Source organism: Lipophrys pholis, assembly GCF_963383615.2.
Source record: "Lipophrys pholis genome assembly, chromosome: 6".
NCBI classification, from domain to species: domain Eukaryota; kingdom Metazoa; phylum Chordata; class Actinopteri; order Blenniiformes; family Blenniidae; genus Lipophrys; species Lipophrys pholis.
In genome coordinates, this window is record NC_137629.1 from 20,379,493 (window position 1) to 20,397,850 (window position 18,358).

Genomic DNA, 18,358 nt, shown 5'->3' on the forward strand with positions numbered 1-18,358 from the left:
TTTCAACCACAGATAGATCAATACACATCACAAGACAGACGCAGAGGGACTAACAGGCTGACTGAAGGATTCACATTTGTATTTTTTGGAGGATACTTAAGGGAGCTACCAACAGAAGTTTTTTTTTATAGTCCCAGAAGTTCACGCCAAGGTTTTTACTACAAGAATCATTTGGAGACAGAATGAAAACAATCTGCCACATGACCACATCATAAACTCCCTCTGCTGCCCTCCATCAAACTTTTATCGTTGCTCTGTATGACAAGTGACTGGCAAAACAACAAAATCTCAATGAGCAAAGCCCGGCAGAGTTGAAAAGGAAGGCAAGACAACCTGTTTCAGCATTGTTGAGGCAGACAGAAATATAATACAGTGTCTGTAGGTGGTTGTGAGTGTGTGTTTGTGTACCAACAAGCACGAGCAGATATTCAAAGGGCCCTTTATACAAAGCTTAAAAGAAATCTCAGCTATATAAACTTGTGGACCTTATCTTCAGTCAAACCACTGCTATAAACTGTTATTTTCCATGTTTTTAAAACTTGTTCACTACTTTTCTGCTTCTGGGTGATGCTATTACTTTATAGTAGCAGCGCATTTGAAGCCAAATGGCTTTATAATGGACAAAATGGCTATAATAAATGTTTATGGCTATAATTTTCTATCATATCAGATATAGTTTCAGCTGCGGTTACTGATAGATAAATGCTGCTGCACAAAGCCAGGCTGGTATTTTGCTTTCCAAGTGCTGAGTAATGAAAAGGGGAGTGCTGAAGCCAGCATGGACAGATAGATAACGTCTGTTGTAAATTAGTCACATGTAGAAAGTGAGGACAAAGCTGCAGGTCTTTAGAAAGGTGAAATTGTCAACAAACACAGGACAAAAGCTGTTTTTTTATTTAGCCATTCCTTCTTCAGGGTCAAGAGACACTGAATCGACACTTTATCTTCTTCTCTAATCTGAAGGTGATGCTACACAAATAAAGCAACAGAGTAAAAAATAACCTTTCCAGTACATTTTGCTTGGTGTCACCTTGAACCGTTGACTCAAAATACAGTTTAAAAAGGAGCATTTTAAAAGGAATCAAATATAAATGTTGCACCAGGCTCACTAGTCTATTCGTTAAGAAAATCAAGGGATTCAGGGTCTTACCGTGGTGAGATATCACAGCCCTGCTGCATGAAGGCACCCAGGGAGAACCAAAGAGAATTAAAGATGCCAAACTCATTGGTCTGCTCTGGACTCTGCTGGTTGGTATTCTGCTGCGTTGGCGTCTGGCCTTGCTGCACCCCGTTGGTGGCGGCTGCTTGGGTGGGACTCTGAGGCTCGGCTCCCTCCTCGTAGTCCTCAGCGTGCCACTCGTACGGGCTGAAGCGGCTCACCAGGAACAGGACGACGCTGACGCCAATGTAGGCGAACACAATGCACATCCAGATCTCGTAAGCCAGCGGGTCCAGGAAGGAAAACACTCCGGGTTTGGATTTGGTGGGTTTCTTGATCATGATGGAGATGCCCAGGGACATGAATGGTTTGGAGAAGTCGATGACTTCTTCTCGAACCAAGGTGATGGTGAGTGGAGCCACTGCCACATCGGCTTTCTGGAGCGCACACAGAGGGTTGCAAGCAAAGTATTATTCTACGTGTCTTCTGTACTGTACCAACATTGCAAAAATAAATGTGTAAAACAGCCTCCTGAATTAAATTCCTAAGTGACTTTTTGAGCTGCCAGAACCAGCTCTTGTGAAATAGCTGAAACCTCTATTTGAACAAACCGTGTGGGTTTACATCAAGAGTGTGATGCTCTTTTCTTTGGCTTAAATCATGAGACAATCTTACTTTTAAACACAAAACAATCAAAGTGTATCTTTTGCATGATATCAGCATTAGCAACAGGTAGCTGGTAAAAGACTGAAACTGAACTGCAATAAATTTCATGCACTGTGCATTCGTGCTCTGCATATTTGTCCGATCAGATGAAGACTCACAGGACAGGATTGTGTAAAAAGCATATTCTGTTTCAAAATGAAACATTTAGTCACACCTCGTGGCACCAGGCCACAAGCACAAAAGAACCAAAATTTTGAAAATCAACAAACTGCTCTGGACATGAAAACAACAATTCTGGTCGATTGAGTTAAAAATGGATCCAAAATCAAAAAGGCCACTTTTATTTGGAAGCACAACTCAATCCTGGGAGCAATAGCCAATCCCATCTAACTATGAGAGACACACAACCACACTCACAACGATAGGAGTAATGTAGTATTACCAGTTAAAGTCACATGCTTGTTTTTGGACCGTGAGATGAAACCAGAGAGGAAATCCACAAACAAATCCCAAAGTACATACACATCATAATGCAAGTCATATCATTATTGCAGCACTCGCACATTTATCACATTTTAAAGTAATACTGCATAGCCCTAAAAGCAAATATTTGGGTGTTTCTAGAAAATAAAAAAAGAGGAAATAATACAAATAGAGGGGTTATTCCATTAGCACTCTGCAGTGTTTCATTTGTTTGTTGGTCGTGGCCAAATTCAGTTCTGGTTCTCGTTTGTTGTACCACTGGCTGGACATCAAACTAGTCACATGTTATCCACATTGGCTCTAAATGCAGCTCAGGAAGCAAAGCAGAAAGCTAAAACAAAGTGAAATGTTAATTATACATAACGAGCTGAGGCCTATTTGGATTTCAGTAGGTTTCACTTTTCACAGCGTGGCTTTCATTTCCAAGAAGTTTCTTCATCCCCCCCCCCCCCCCCCCCCCCCCCGCCTTAAATAGAGGGAATTATCCTTGAGAAGGAGCTCTTTGTAACTCACCCCGTACACCAGCTCTCCCACCATGCCGTTCCACATCTTGGTCTCTGGATCTCGGGCTCCGTACTTTCCATCTGAAACAACCTTCAGTTTGTACTGGTAACCGACGTGCTTGGCTATCTCCGCAGCCAGCTCCACGATGTAGCCCTCGTACTTATCGTTCCCCGCCAGCTGCTCGTGGTTCTTCTTCAGCATCACGTATGGAGATTCCTGTGGGATGCAGAGCAGACGTGAGGGAAAGCCCTTTTTATGGATTCCACGCCAGTTTCATTGCACCAGCGTTCTTTACTGCTCCGCACAGTCTGCTGTTACTGTAAATAGACAGAATATACTTCGCAATGATGCAGTTTGTTACACTAATTAAGTGAAAGACTAATAATGCTTAAGCGTGTAGTTAAGTTTCATAATACTTCTGAAAATTCAATAAGAGATGCTATAGATGAATCTCACAGAGCTATTCATCAGATCATTTTGCTGCTCATTCATGGGAAAAATAAAACGTACCTGGTTCCGATATAATGGCTGCTCTGATTCACTGAGAACAAAAGATAATTCTATTGAATTACCAGGTATTATTTTGGCTTTGTTCCTGGAAGGTATGCTGGGTAATCCAAACACAAAAGGCGACTAAGTAAGAACAAAAAGTGTTGATGACCTGCTGCATGCTGCAAAAGAAGGAGGAGCTGGAAAGATTAATGAAGCTGAGAGGACATGGAGTGGACTGCAGTGTGTGTGTGTGTGTGTGTGTGTGTGTGTGTGTGTGTGTGTGTGTGTGTGTGTGTGTGTGTGTGTGTGTGTGTGTGTTTGAGTGATGTCGACAGTGAAGCCGGCAGCGTTTTCAAGCCCGGCTGACCTCTGCTCCAGCGCCAGGCTGTTCTTCTTGTTATACCGACATTTGTACATCTCACTGATTGACTGGCCTGGGAAGTTACAGCTGACATGGCACCTGTGGCCCGCTCTGCTCCCAGAAAACCTGAATCTCACACAAGATTCCAGTCGGCTCAGCCCGAACCCGTCGACCGGCTCTTGGAAGACCTTAATTCCCACAAGTTGTCATGTGTGCCGGTTATTAGTCGGAGCTGAGCAAATCCTGCCACTGTGTTTCATCAGGGTCTGGTGATGGAGAAGGGAAGGCGGAGGGGGTCCTCTGTGTGTTGGAGTTATCTGCGTTCTCCTGCTCTTTATGGTGGAGGTGAAGGTAATCATTGTCACACGTAACCCAGGGCCCGCTGGTAGACAAATGGCACCCCGGGGAGACAGTGGAGGAAAAAGGTCTGGCGTGCAGCGCTTTCACCGGGGTGTGCACTTGCACCTGCAGTCACAGACAAAGACCAACACACTCGCACAATTGTGCACGGAGACATGTCGCGGCGTACAGCCGCTCCTCCAGGACTCAGTCTTATTGACCTCTAACACATCCGCTGAGATCTGCTGTCACTCGACCGTGATAAATGCAATTCAGACTGACACAATTCTGCACACAACCCAAAATATAAGATGAAAAAAAAAAATAGGGCACTGTCAGGGAGCTAGACACCTTACTCCAACACTGATAAAACTGCATAACCAAAGATAATTCTTACTGGAAGCCTTCTAAAGGTAATATAGTACACACCAATAATCACAAACTCATACCACAAGACCAAAGCTGTGCCATTAAAGCAGCTCTGCCTCACTTCTCCAGATCCCCGGTTTGAGCTTGTGTCCACAGACTCGGACTGCAGGGATCGCCGTGAGGAATCAAAGTGATATCTTCATGTTGGCAAAACAACACACTCCCTCAAGCAATGAATCAGTGAGCACAAAAAAGTTATAAGGTGTAAAAACTCTACTTCTGCTCACACCTTATCTCACCGCACAGTCTCCAAGACAGAAAACCAATTTATCTTCCAAGAAAAGGGGACACTGATAGGAGATTATGTCAGAGAGAGTTATTTCGAGTCTGTACTTGGGAGGGGAGCAACTTTTGGGTTGAAGTAAGGATTTTCAAATTTATTTTCGGTTTGATGAATAAGTGAACTACTGCACAACATGTACATCCTACATTACATTGAACTGGACCAATTATAACTAATTTGGCAAAGGATACAAGATACAGAAAAGCACAACATTACAATCAATGTTTGTATTTATGCAACAGTAGATTCAACTTTCATGATGTGTCAGGAAACAAGTACCCCATATCCATAAGCTTTATCTGTTTTACCATTCTCCGTGTAGGTTAACTATTGACCCAGTTTGCAAAAGTGTTGTGAACATTTGAAGTCATCCAAGTCTCCGTCCACAATTTAACCATTTGCTTTTAGTTGTCTACTTTAAGCTTATCAGTTAAGCAACACTCAATGTGTTTACATCATTAATCTGTTAGCACTCTCTATTAATCCATAGTATTTAACTGGGACGACACAGACAACGTCTTTAAAATAAAGTCCACAAAATAAAAGTAGCGGAAATCTCTTTCACCATATTAACAGCAGCCTCTCTGCTAAAGGCTGCAATCAAATGAAATGCAAACGTTTTCTGACACTGGAAATCGCATTGTGGAATGTAAATGTATCTAATAGCTAAATGCCTCCCAGTATTTTGTGCCATCTGGAACTAAGGAAAACACATGCTCAGTGGATAGTGTGTGTGTTATTGAGCAAGTTTACTCAATCCTTAGCCCCTTAAAGCAGTGGGGGATATCATTATACATTAATTTCTTTCAGCTAACTAGATTTGACTTTTAGGTGGTCCAGTGAATAATCTTCTTTTACAGTTTTTCCATTATTGTTTTTGTTGATATGTGCATACCACAATGAACACTGTGGTGGTGAGTGGTGGAAGCTGCCTATATCAAATATTTTGTCAATAATTTTAGATTCTATTCTATTCTATTTTCTTCTATTCTATTCTATATCTACTAGTTTTCTATATTCATTCACGTGATTGAACAATTTCCTGTTTCCTGCCAACTTACTACTTCAGGTGCAACTCGTCATATTCAGTTCTTGTGGTGGGCTCAGATAATAGACATGTAATTTCCAAGTGTATTTTCAAATATATATTCCAAAGATATTCCAAAGTAAGCATTTCTTTATAGTGTCCAATTGTAAGAATCTTTCAGCAGCATTAACTGAACCGCCTTGCCTGAATGAGAATTGTTTCTGTGACTTGTGAAGCATTCATGTATTATTCAAAACAAAGTTCAATAAAGATAAATTGCGTCTAACTTTGTTATTTTTGCACAGCATATTTTGAGGTAATTGTTATCAACTTAATTCATCTGTAAAGTGCGTAAGCCTTCTAACTGCTTTTACGATCAGCATAATGGATTTAATTTCATTAGACATATTTTGGATTTATTTAGATTAAACGCTCCCGATTGCATCCATTTTGCATGAATTTACCGATATTTTAGCAATTATTTCTCCTCAGTGCCAGACAAAGTCACCAGTAGAAATGTTCCATATCTCAATAACAACTCGAGTCATTTTTTTCTCTTGCTGAAAATGAAACTATAATATTGTATTTGGTGGTTTTCAGTTGATGCTCCAATAAAGATGAAAGCTTGCCTCTCAAAAAAACAACAACAAAAAAAAGCTTTTTTCTCCTGCATTACTCCACACTGTATTTTGGCTTCGTCACCTGGATGAAGCCTTTATCTGGTGAATATTCCTCGAAAGGGAATCAAACAGTCGAAATCCTTTATCCATTAATCCTCACAGTGGAGATCGGATGTGGCCATGCTGTCTCGTCAGACTTGAAATCTACCTCATAACATCTAATAAAAGCCGAGTGTTTTATTTCCTTTTGCGTCTCATCTATACATCGGATTACAACTGCCTTAACTCCGAAGAAATGGACAGGGATGAAAGATATGCCCACTTGAAACCGTCTTTAGACGACTGTGCAATATTACATTTCCTGCAAGCTGCAGACAACAACATAACCCTCCTGCAGCGATGGACTGTACTCACCATCTCCATCATCCTCTTCTATTTTCCAGCCAGGTATTGTCAGCTGTGCTTCTTCCTCTGGGAGTAATGTCATGATAATCTAGCTGGCTGTCAAGAGAGCTGGTTGGATTGGATCTGACATAACCTGCAGACCTCTGTGCCTCCATTCTTATTATATTGACCAGGATACTAAATACAGGCACTTCAAGCTGTGACTCAAATACATTTCGGTGCCTGTGATCTGTTGATGAAGCTTAATCATAAACTCAACCTTGATCCCTTCTGATTAGCCTATTCTTTCATATAACTTTGATACATAAAAAGATGCATAATACCAATGCATTAAACCGACTGCAAATAATCTGACGTGAAGAGGACAGTGTCTCCAAGACAACTTTATCTCCAGCGTACTCCAGACCAATGACTTTATCCTGATTCTGATTCTGTACAGGCACCAGACAGACCAGAGAGAAGTTAGAGAAATAAAGCTGACAGGAAGGCAGATACAATCACAGAAGCATCCACAGTTCCTTCAGGGGAGTGAACTTTCAGACAATGAAAAACCGCACCATGATTTCCTCTGTCTACCTCTGAAATCCCCCAACTTTCAGTTTTTTTGCGCTTTTAAAAAATACTAAAATATTGTAGTTGTTTTTACTCATACATACCAAGATAGTGGTGACAATGTAAGTCCTGTTCTGCAGTCCGTAGGTGTCATTGCTCCCTCTCATGAAACTGGCCGTGGTCACGTATTTCTCATCCTCGTTCCAGTAGCCAACCTGAGACAGAGACACAAATTAGCCTCATCCATAATTACTGATCAACATTTTTTTTATTTTAAGAATAATTTTTGAATCAATTTGACAATTTTTGTTTTTAGAAGGTGTAGGTTTGTTAAGTTCAGCATAAAGGTACATCTTCAAAAATGTACAATTTTCTCAGTATTTTACCTATTTTAAGAAACACAGAGCACAATAAGTACAAACATGTTTCAGTGCAAAGATATACATCTGCATTATTAAACAGCTATAAAATACTTTAACAAGCTACCAAAAAGTGTACTTATTGCCACTGAAAATTGCATGTATTTAGATGCAATTTGACTCCAATTTTGTCTCCAAACTTACCAAAAGGTTTCTCTTTAGAAGAACGTTGACAAAAGCCTGATTATGCTACTTCAGAGCAAATTAGAAGCTACCTTTAACTGCAGCATCACTGACCTCTTGGCTTAGGTGTGATTGTTTTATGTTCACTGCAATAAAAGAAGCAGTGGAATACCCAATTAAAAACACACTAATTTATTTTTACACTGCTCATCCCAAGGGCCAGAACAGACCCTCTGGCGGGCCGGTCTTGGCCAGCCGGCCTTATATTTGGCACCCCTGCCGATCCCAGCTGTCTATGGGCGAAAGGTATACCCGGGACAGGTTGCCAGATCATCGCAGAACAAACAGGGAGAAACCTTCACGCCTATTAGTTTATAGTGAACGATAAACCTCAAAAGCATATTTTTGACTGTGGGAGGCAACCACCTGGAAAGAAAAAAAAAAAAACTCAGCGCATAGGGAGAACATGCAAACTTCAGACAAAAAAGCCCCCAAGCCATGAGTCAAATTGGGAAAGTGAGCATACTGACCACTACAACACTGGTACATTTTGAGATGCGCTGGTATATATATATATAGATGTACATACTGTCTAGAAATATGAAATTACGACATATGGGACAATGTATTGCATTTTTATAAGACTGGCAATCAGGGCGGGAATATGGTGAAGCCTTGTCAGGCTTTTCCTGAAAGTATGTGCGAAGAATAATAATGTGATGATTGAGAGCTCTTGAACTTCACTGGAAGTGGCCACTAGTTAAATATGACTCAATCTTCACTGTGAAGCAGGTTTTTATGTCTAAACTGGCTCTTCAGAGCATCCATAAGTATAATTAATACAGGTTTGATAAAGCTGGGCCTTCCTTGGGCTTAATGAATACTGTGTGAGGTTATAAAACGAGCTGCGAGGTTATTCTCATATTGAGTCTTATTGAGTCTGCAGACGGAGGGAATAACTATCAGAAATTGGAGCCTGGGGCTTACCTTCTTGGGTCCAGAGGGCGCCAGCTCCATGACGCTGACAGTGTAGTTAGTCCTGCGACCCTTCTCGTTGAACTGAATGTGACCAGTCAATCCATCTATACGGACCTGTAACGGAGCCACTCATATTGAGTAAGTAATTCAGAAGCCTCGACTCACTTGACAGATGGGTAAATAATGGCTGCCGTGGAGGGAAATATTTAAACAGGCCTTCTTCTTCATGTCTGCACAAGCAGCAAGCGGACACATGCGACACTGACATGCAATGCGTGTTAAGCGTAGCTTGCATGTATTTGCATAGCATCCATTTGTGTAAGTCCACAGTGCCTGGATCCCCACGGACGTGAATGACAGACGGTCTGCGTGTGTGTGTACTGTACGGCGTGTTTGTCTTGGCTGTGTGATGGAATTAATTGAGCGAACACGGTTTCAATCTCCAGTCTATCCATAGGCAGATGGTTAGATTGACTCTGCACGGTCACTCTGCAGACAGGCCCTCAGGCAGGCTGCAAACACACACGCATGCAATCATGCACATGCCCCCGTGCACAAGGACTATATATTTTACGTCCATGCTTTACAATAATAATCATCCGTTGTAAATACGTCAAATACATGAGTTTGATTTCGTGTTTGTTATTGGCTTATGTATTCTGTCCTTTTCAAAGCATTTCAGTAATTGTGGCGCAATATAACTTGTTCCTCGAAGCACATGTGTGCTTGTGTGTCTCCCTCAGTTCAAGAAGTCTCACAGCCAGTCCAGCATTTCCATTCCCGTCGCCAAACATATATTTCTAAACTCAATTGCTGATGTCATATTCCATGATGATCACAGCCCAGTGTTTTTGCCCGCAGGTTTTGTTTACTAGCCACGATGTCACATTTGATACTGGAGAGCTCTCCTACGACTTAATGTGAACTTTACACGACAGAATGGGACCTAATTTGTTCAGCCAGCCCCAACTCAGGAGCTGTTAGCCAATGTGCCACTCAGGAGTTTGCGCGAGTGTGTATGGGTGAATGTGCATGAACTGTATGTGTGTGCGTGTGCATGTGTGTGTGTGTGTGTGTGTGTGTGTGTGGGCAACGCTCGCATGTTTGCGTCCATGTGTGCCGGCAGACCTGCTGCAAGGCTCTCTGGATGTCGATACCCTGTCCCCAGGGAGCTGGTGGGTTGGCAAGACACTCTCCAGCATTCCCCCTGCGAGAGATGTCTATCCTCTGTCTCCTTAAATTCTGGAAGGCAGTGGACATGACTTTCACCCCGTCGTATGTCAGCGCGCCCGTGTACTGCGGAGGAGAGAGAAGATCATTCACATAAAAATCCAAGCGGAGCACTTAACCACCAGAGCATTTCTATGAATTCCACAAGACCTCAAATTTATCTCAATTATGTTTCATTTCATTAAATATCTTAATACAGCTTTGCTTCTGCATTCAAGGGCATCATTTCGGTTACTTCAATTTTGAGGCAATTTCCTGAGCCTGTGAACAAAAAAAAAAAATGCCAGGATGTGGAATGTGGCTCAGCTGGTTGGACATTAAAACCTACTGAGCCTTTTAAAGCTTTACAAGTTATATCATTATCCGTCTCCCATATTAAACGCTGTCATAAACTAACCTTAGAGGAAGTAAACACAACCTTTCTGGCAGACTTCAAACAGGAAGTCTGAGTAAGCGGTGTTATGGGAAAATAGAGGCGACAGGGCGGTACCTTGAGCCCGCTCCTGGGCACTTTGGAGTCTTTGTTGTCAAACTCTATCCACTGCTGGACGACACGGCTCACACTCGGCTCGGAGTTATTAACGAGCTGGAAGCCGGTGATGTTCGCGCCGCCCTTCCTCAGGTCTGTCAAGTCGATGTCCAGGAAACCCTGAGAAGGGGAAACCAGACAGACATATAGGAGGACTGAGATACAAAGCTATGAAAAAGCCACTTGGAGTATCTGCAATGTTTGACTTGGAGGGGGCGGTTCAGGTGGAAATACCAACATCCCCGGTCTACAAACCCCCCCTCATGCTGAATTATGTTTTATTGAAGTCGGGATAAAAATCTATGTCCTTGTCACAATGAATGAAGCTCGTTCACCAGCAGTCCAGAAAAGAATAAAACACATCCAACTGAATTATTTCAAACCAATGGAACACATAGGAACTAACTCTCACTTATCTTTGCAATTAACTTGGGGCAAAGTGTTTTTATTGTTCACTTTAAAAGATGTTATTGATCACTGTTGAGTTGTGCTATTCAGGCTTTTCTATAGTGGAATATAGAGGTGAGCCTTACAGTATATACACCATGCAGTGGTTACACCTGCACAATTACTCACTACTACTCATCACATTTAATTCTGACTAAATGTGTTATTGCATATACACACTTACATAATTGGAACTAATGCACGGCAAGTATTCCATTGTCAACATAAAGATAAAGAGAAGAATTGGTTTCAAAGGAGGACGTTTGTGAGGCTTAAATGTCTAGTTGGTTTAGTGTAGCAATGCTGTATCATATGGAAATGCTGTAAATTGATTTCTTTTTTAACTGTTCATCTTGCCAGGTGGCTCCAAAGAAGCTGCTAAAGCCACACGAAGGTCACCAGAGCAGCGATTGCAACTATCTTCTGATTTGTGATCCGATCCTCTCAAAAAACAAACAAACCAGGTGTGACTGTTGAATTACTATTGTTTAATTCAATAAACGTAAACGTAAAAGGGAATAAACAAGATAAAGCAGACATGTGCAGCGGAGAAAGTTGTTTACTTTCATTTTTATCAATTTACACACCCTGCTAAAAGTCCTTGTTATCTTCCTGGGATTTGTAACCACTCGATATGATGGGAGAATTAATTAAAAGCAGAAACAATATTGCATCTCATCAGATATTGTTTGTTGCACCACAATTTTCTTCCGCTAAAGCAAACACTCAGCTTAACCAGGGAAAACAGGGCGTAGCATGCAACGAGGGTTTGCAAATCGCCTCACTAGTAAACAGCGGCGTCTAATATTAGGAGCTAATTTTATACGTGGCTGTTTTTGAGCTGTGCATTCAAAAAAGGCGCAAGGGGTAAGTGTGTAATGAAAAGCTGAAATTAATTCCTGCTGTTTTACTCGGAGAGGTTATCCCATCGAACAGACTCAATTCTGCCTGTTCCTGAGGGACAGGAGTAGTGAGACGACGAATAGAAAACCTCATTTCATGGCGGGAGTCAGTCCAGAGCTAATCTGTGATAGACTGAAGACTCATAGGCTGCTGTTAACAACGGCTGGATCAAAACCTTATAGACTACTGTGAACAATGCAAGGTACGCCTCAGGCAGAGCAGAATGGAGAAAGAAGCGATTTACTGTAATGGTATCTCCTCCTTGTATTCTCTTTCCCCCCCCCCCCCCCCCCCCCCCCCCTCCTCCTCTGACTATTATGTCGGAGAAGGCTGTTTTTCAGAGCGGCAGTAGAGGCAGTTTCAGTCTCTCAGCAGGCTGCCTGTCAGCGTGGGGAGAAGAAGAGCGAGACAAGTGGGACTGGGTGGGAGTGGAGACGGAGCGGGAGAGAAGATTTGTCTGTGATTTGTCTCAGCTTTAAAAGCAAAGTTTTGACTGATGAGAAGAAAAGGTGCCTCTCCGGATTGTCTCCTGCTCGCCAGGCGTCTGTCTGACAACAAAACCGCGCTCCCTCCTTGTCCTTTCTTTCTCGCTCTGATGGTATTTGTCTCGTGCCATTTGAAGCTTTGGCTCTCTCTAAGCCACATGTCTGCCTCAAACTCTCACTTGTTTACTTGCTTTGATCTCCATATCCATATGATGGAAACAAATGAAGACAAATAAAGAGGGATGGATTTCAAGGAGCTTAAAGTTGAAACTGCTTTCGACTTCATTTATCTCTCTTTGTGTGTGTAGAGGGGTGGGGGTGGGGGGGGGGTGTTGATGTTGGTTCATGCTTTCAGCTAATGTACCTGTGCGCCTTGCCAGGTGTCCACATTTCTCAGATGAACAGGCAGATTTGTGCCTTTTTGTCTGCTCTGTGAATAAGCTAATTCTGTGCAGCGAGCTGAGGGGGTTACTATAGAAACTAGCCTTTGCTAACAATGGATGTGGGGGGGGAGGGTGTCTCTGAGAGATCTTTTATCATTCTTCTATCCATCGTCTTCACTTCTCCTGTTCAGGGTCACAGGGCGCTGGAGTCGATCCCAGCATACTATGGGTGCCAGCAGGATACACCCTGGACAGGTCGCCAGTCTATCTTTTAATATTGATTTTTGTAATCACATTTAAAGTATGTCTAAAGATCAAAGCATGCTGCGTTTCTGCGTATGCACAGGTGCAGACGTGCAAAAGCATGTGAATCAGTGCAAATCAAAAAAAGGTGCAAGGACACAGTAGCAGTTTTTTTCTTTTTTCTTTTTCGCTCAAACCTTTTAATGGAGCCATTATGGACGACTATGGCCACTTTGCGTACGAGCTGTTATTACCGTCCGGGCCTTATCATTTAAAATTAAATCTGGCGAACCAGCCAGACTAGAGAGATGGAGCCAATCTGAAGCCCCGGCAGTGAGAAATTGTTCAAGCCTGCAGCTGCATATTAATGCTGTTATTACCACGGCGCCTGTTGATGTCACTTTTCTTTTCATTCTGTTGCCTTTAGTGAGTGCCGTGACTGTCCTACATACCATTTACCATGAGAATATGTCAGCAGACAAAGTCAGCTAATGGACATAAACTTGCATACCTTGACCTTTTTCTGTCACTGTGAGTCTGCACAGATTTCCGTCTCACGCTGTCAGAATTTTTTCGTGTGCCGCTATTATTTCTGCCGCTATGACAGGGAAAGGATATATGATCGAGCTGGAGCGGGAAATAGGACGGGCAGGATGTAAAACCGGACAGTTTCAGGCTAAATTATTAGGGCACACAGACAAGTCCATTAAATTGGCAATAAAGTCCTGAGAGTCTTATAACCCGTTAAAAGCTGCATTTAATTGCAATGCAAATTCAGAGTGTGTGGGGAAGCATGCGATGTTTTCAAAGAGAGAGATCAAACTTAAAAAAAAAAGAAAAATGTGATATGGCGATGATTTTCTTACCAGGTTAGCCAGGATATAGTGGTAGCTCTTTGCATTCTTTCCTTGTTCAACGATCTGTAAGACAAATAGCAAAAGAATAAAACACAGATCACACACTGGTTGTGCGTGTGCGTGTGTGTGTGAGAGAGCAGCCAGCTTGTGACAGTGTTTCAGCAGTGTACCCGTACAAGGTACATGATTTGACCTTGTCGAGGACATGAAGAGGAGAGGGTCACTGCAAATCAAAGCAAAGCTACTGGTCTCCATCTGAGAGGACAGATTACGTGATCAAACTCGGCTTTTAGAGAACAACACTTCTGGAGTCAATTTAGAAACGACTTTGACTAAAATGTCCTTTCCTCCCATCACCTTCACTGATGAATGATACTGTTTTGACGGGCCTGGTTCTTACAACGTTGTTGACTTTGCCCTCCACCGACTCACGACCTGATCGTCACCGCAGACAAACCGCACCACCTGAAGACATCCCACTATACAGTAGGGCTGCACAATCCATCACAAAGTTACTGTTATTGCACCATCAATGTGCACGCTATACATATGGCAAAGGACTGAGCTGCAATAACTTATGCTTCCATGCACTGTGCATTCATGCTCTGCATGCCAACATATTGGGCCAATCAGATGAGCCTCACTGCTCTCGATGGTTGCCCACAGGTCATAGCTGGTGGAGATTAGATACACGAGAAAAGGCAACTGTTAACGAAAGCGTGTTAACGAAGTCTATTCAATTGTTTGGATTTATCACAAAAACATATTATCAGTGCAATACTCAAAAACAATTAATGTCAGGAGCGCTCTAAAATGATACGCTTTGAACAGTTTAGTGAAATTTTTGAACTTTTTTTCAATACATTACATGAGCATACGATGCATAGAATATTTACAGGAGAGAATTGTGAACAGTGCAGGATTGAACACTGAAGCTGTTAATTTGTTTTTTCATTGGTATTTTCAGTGGTAACAAATGGTCTGATTACAGCAGCTCATAGATTGGTATCAGAAGTTACAGTTATCAGGTGTAAACAAGGTTTGACAGCTTCCTGTTTTTTTTTTTTTTTTAACTTAAAGTGAATCATCACTGAATAAGAGAATCTGGGAAAAGCATCTTGGTTTCCAATCAAATGTCTTAAACATAATGATATTAGGAGGATGTGATACGTAGTAGTGGTTGAAAACATGGGACAGAGTGATAACTGAAAAAGGCAGCTGTAGTTGGTAATGCTCAGTGACTGACATTTACATATAAATGTTACATGATAAATCCTCCTGACTACGTTTGTTAACATACTAATTCTTTTCTCAACTGACAACAACAGCAGACATAAGGAAAATGTTTGTGCAACACATCAAGACAGATGCTGCTGGTGTCAATTTTTTACAATGTGTCGAAATAATGGCAAAACATGACACTTATATTTTTAACATTTCCAGTATTTTTCCATAAACACTGGTGTTAATGGAAAAAATCATCTAGTTTGTGCACAAGATCATGTGATAGATTCTTTCATTTTGAATATCTGATAAAATATGACAGCTTGTGAAACCATGTTAACCAATCTAAGAAGTGACAATAGACATATTGGAGGCATGTGACGCAAACGCTGTAGGAAAATAGCATTACTTTGTAGGGCAGTGGTACTGAATAGTGGGTGACATGTGTCAATAGGTTTAATAACAGAAATGCAGCTGGATTTTTATCCCATTCAAACACATTTTAGCTCTAAATGCTGAAATATGTTTGATTTCTATCCGTTTTACTTTTCCCAGTTTCCATTACAAATAAAGAGAATAAAACACTGCTATGTTTCCATGTCTTTTTCTGGTCAAAAGTGAAAAGTAATTCACTTCAAAAAGTCCCTCAGGCTGATATTTTCCACTTTCAAGTGTTGAAGTATTGAGTCCTAATTTAAAAAGACTAGTAAATAATTTATGGTTTTATTCCAACGCAAATTAATAGTTGATGACACAATTGTGAGAAGGAAAATGTTATGCGTTTTTGCATCGGCATTAAAAAAATATGAAAAAGCCCAAAGTAGAGTTGATCCTGGTAAAAACAAGACAGAACAAAAGGGAAGCTCGGCTACAATAATGTGTAAACCCTCATTTTATTACCCTGCATGCTACATTTCTACACTTTATTTTTACACTAAATATATTTGAATAGAGCTTGTGCTGCACAGATATACTCATTTTGGGTCTATAACTGTTGAGCATGAGGACATAAAATGGACAAGATTTCAAGAGGTTAATGTCAAAGACTGTGCGTTAAATAGAAAGAAAACAATAAATGCATGAATGAATTTTTCTGAATTTACTCAATGTACGCTCTAAGTAACAAACAGCACCTGTGTGTGTGTGTGTGTGTGTGTGTGTGTGTGTGTGTGTGTGTGTGTGTGTGTGTGTGTGTGTGTGTGTGTGTGTGTGTGTGTGTGTGTGTGTGTGTGTGTGTGTGTGTGTGCAAAACATTGCTTGCTTCACAAGATTTGTCTCTCCCCTCATCCTGTTACTCCCTGTGTGTTCAGTATTTGCTCCCCTGTGAGCCCCGTTAGATTATTTCGCTGAATATTTAAATGCTTTACAGTATTGCGCTTTCCTGGAACTCCTTCAAAGTGGAACAGAAATCATCAAATAATACAGTTTTGTTGTTGTTGAACTCTCCTCCCCCATGCTCACACTTCAGCTCGCCCCTTGTTGTCACTCTCCAGCCGCAGGCGTTATGGGTCAGCCAAGAGGCGAGGGTCAGCAGGGCAGTTTGAGAGGTGTGTAGAGAGGTGCCAGAAGTGGTTTATTTATAAATGGCAACGAGCTCGCTGGACATAACGTCTCGTGACATTTTATTGTAAATGTAGCATAGGCTAAAAAAGAAAATGACCTGCTCAGCTGGTGGCGAACGCTTTGTCTAACAGAGTCTAAACAAAGAGCTTGCTGGAGTCTTCGACCACAACTGATGTGTCATCATCACAACAGTCACATGAAATAAGGCCAAGCGGACGGCATTCATTTAAAGCCGCGCAGCGTCCAATTAGCAGCCCGGTGAATACAGTGAACTCCACGGAGGCCCTGCGCATAAACTCATCATATCGTTGTCTCTGTGAGCACTGTGTGTACTAAGGGGAGTGTCCTCATTTATTTGTGTCTGTGTGTGTCAAACAATGCTGTAGGTCATGACAGAAGGTGGCATTTGTTATTAATGGCGACCCCGGCCCGGGGCAAAACTTGTGGCCGAGCCCCGGGCAAGGAAAAACCAGAGGGATGGAGGAGAGACACACACACTACAATACTGCCACAGAAGACCGCGATAGGAAAAAAACAGATTCCAGCGTGAGCAGCTTTTTAATTATACATGCAGATTTAAAGAGTCATTGAGAGTTCAGCCCCAAGAGAACGGGTCACTTGTTCCGTCTCTCTGTCAGAAAACATGCTGAAACCATTTGCTGGGAAGCTTTTATGAATCACAGTAGAAGATCGCTGAACAGGCTGCATAGAGGACATGTAGCATGTATGAGAAGTTACCCTAAGGATACTTTCAGTGACATTATCATAAGACAATCTGTGTACTGTACGCGACGAATGAGACGGAACACGCGAGTGAGTTTAAAAGGGCAAAACGGGGAGGTGTGTGTGTGTGTGTGTGTGTGTGTGTGTGTGTGTGTGTGTGTGAAGGCAGGGAGCAGATGTCGGTGATTGATGGTGGCCGTCTGAATGGAGAACTTCTCGGGCTCAGCTTCTGTAAACTGCGGAGAACTGATGCAATAACCTTAACTGTAGACACCGAGCCATCAATAACATTCACACTGAACAGCAATAGAATACAAATACAGACAGCAGCTGGGTGTGCAATTGCATTTTTTTTTTTTCCTTCAAAACATGTGCCGAAAGAGAAAAGGAAACTAGAACAACAGATTGAAAAATTAATTGTAGGTTGTTGTTTTTATTAATCTGCTCCGGGTTCAATAACACTATATATGTTAAACCTAAAGCCACAGAAATAACAGACAAAACAATGACCTTTCCAACAATATTCTATCAACCCGTGGACTGTATTTCGATCGTTTTAGACTTAAATTCAAATTTTGTTATTCCCATAATGTATGCAAAATTTTGCCACGTTACATCAGAGCCCATCTTTGTCCAACATTTTAATGTTTACAGATGTCCCATTTTTTGAATGAGAAACCAGAAGAAATGCTTCCAATAAGGAAAAAGACAATACAGTATTCACGTGAGCTGGTGATCATGGAAAAGAAATAAAAGAAGTGGTGCTAATCTCCATCGATGTTTCAAATTCAGGTTGGTCTTTTAGCAGCGTTAAGCCGTTGTTTGTATTTCCAAACTGATCATTTCCTCTGTTGGAGCCTCACTGCTCCCTGCTTCGGCTTACAAGAGCAACAAAATAAGACACAGCCCTGCGCCACTTCATCATATGGAG

The 18,358-nt window shown here is 41.7% G+C and overlaps 1 protein-coding gene across 1 annotated transcript in view; it reads right to left on the reverse strand.

Moving 5' to 3' along the window:
• gria1a (glutamate receptor, ionotropic, AMPA 1a) overlaps positions 1 to 18,358 on the reverse strand; it is a gene marked incomplete at its 3' end in the record, with an annotated part of 76,981 nt that overhangs the window by 32,726 nt on the left and 25,897 nt on the right. The window contains exons 5-11 of the mRNA XM_080466170.1: positions 13,927 to 13,980; positions 10,561 to 10,719; positions 9,969 to 10,136; positions 8,850 to 8,954; positions 7,425 to 7,535; positions 2,822 to 3,028; positions 1,151 to 1,596 (exon numbers count right to left, since the gene is read on the reverse strand). Of these exons, the coding sequence (XP_080322296.1) occupies positions 1,151 to 1,596; positions 2,822 to 3,028; positions 7,425 to 7,535; positions 8,850 to 8,954; positions 9,969 to 10,136; positions 10,561 to 10,719; positions 13,927 to 13,980 (1,250 nt within the window). The remainder of the gene's footprint in view (positions 1 to 1,150; positions 1,597 to 2,821; positions 3,029 to 7,424; positions 7,536 to 8,849; positions 8,955 to 9,968; positions 10,137 to 10,560; positions 10,720 to 13,926; positions 13,981 to 18,358) is intronic.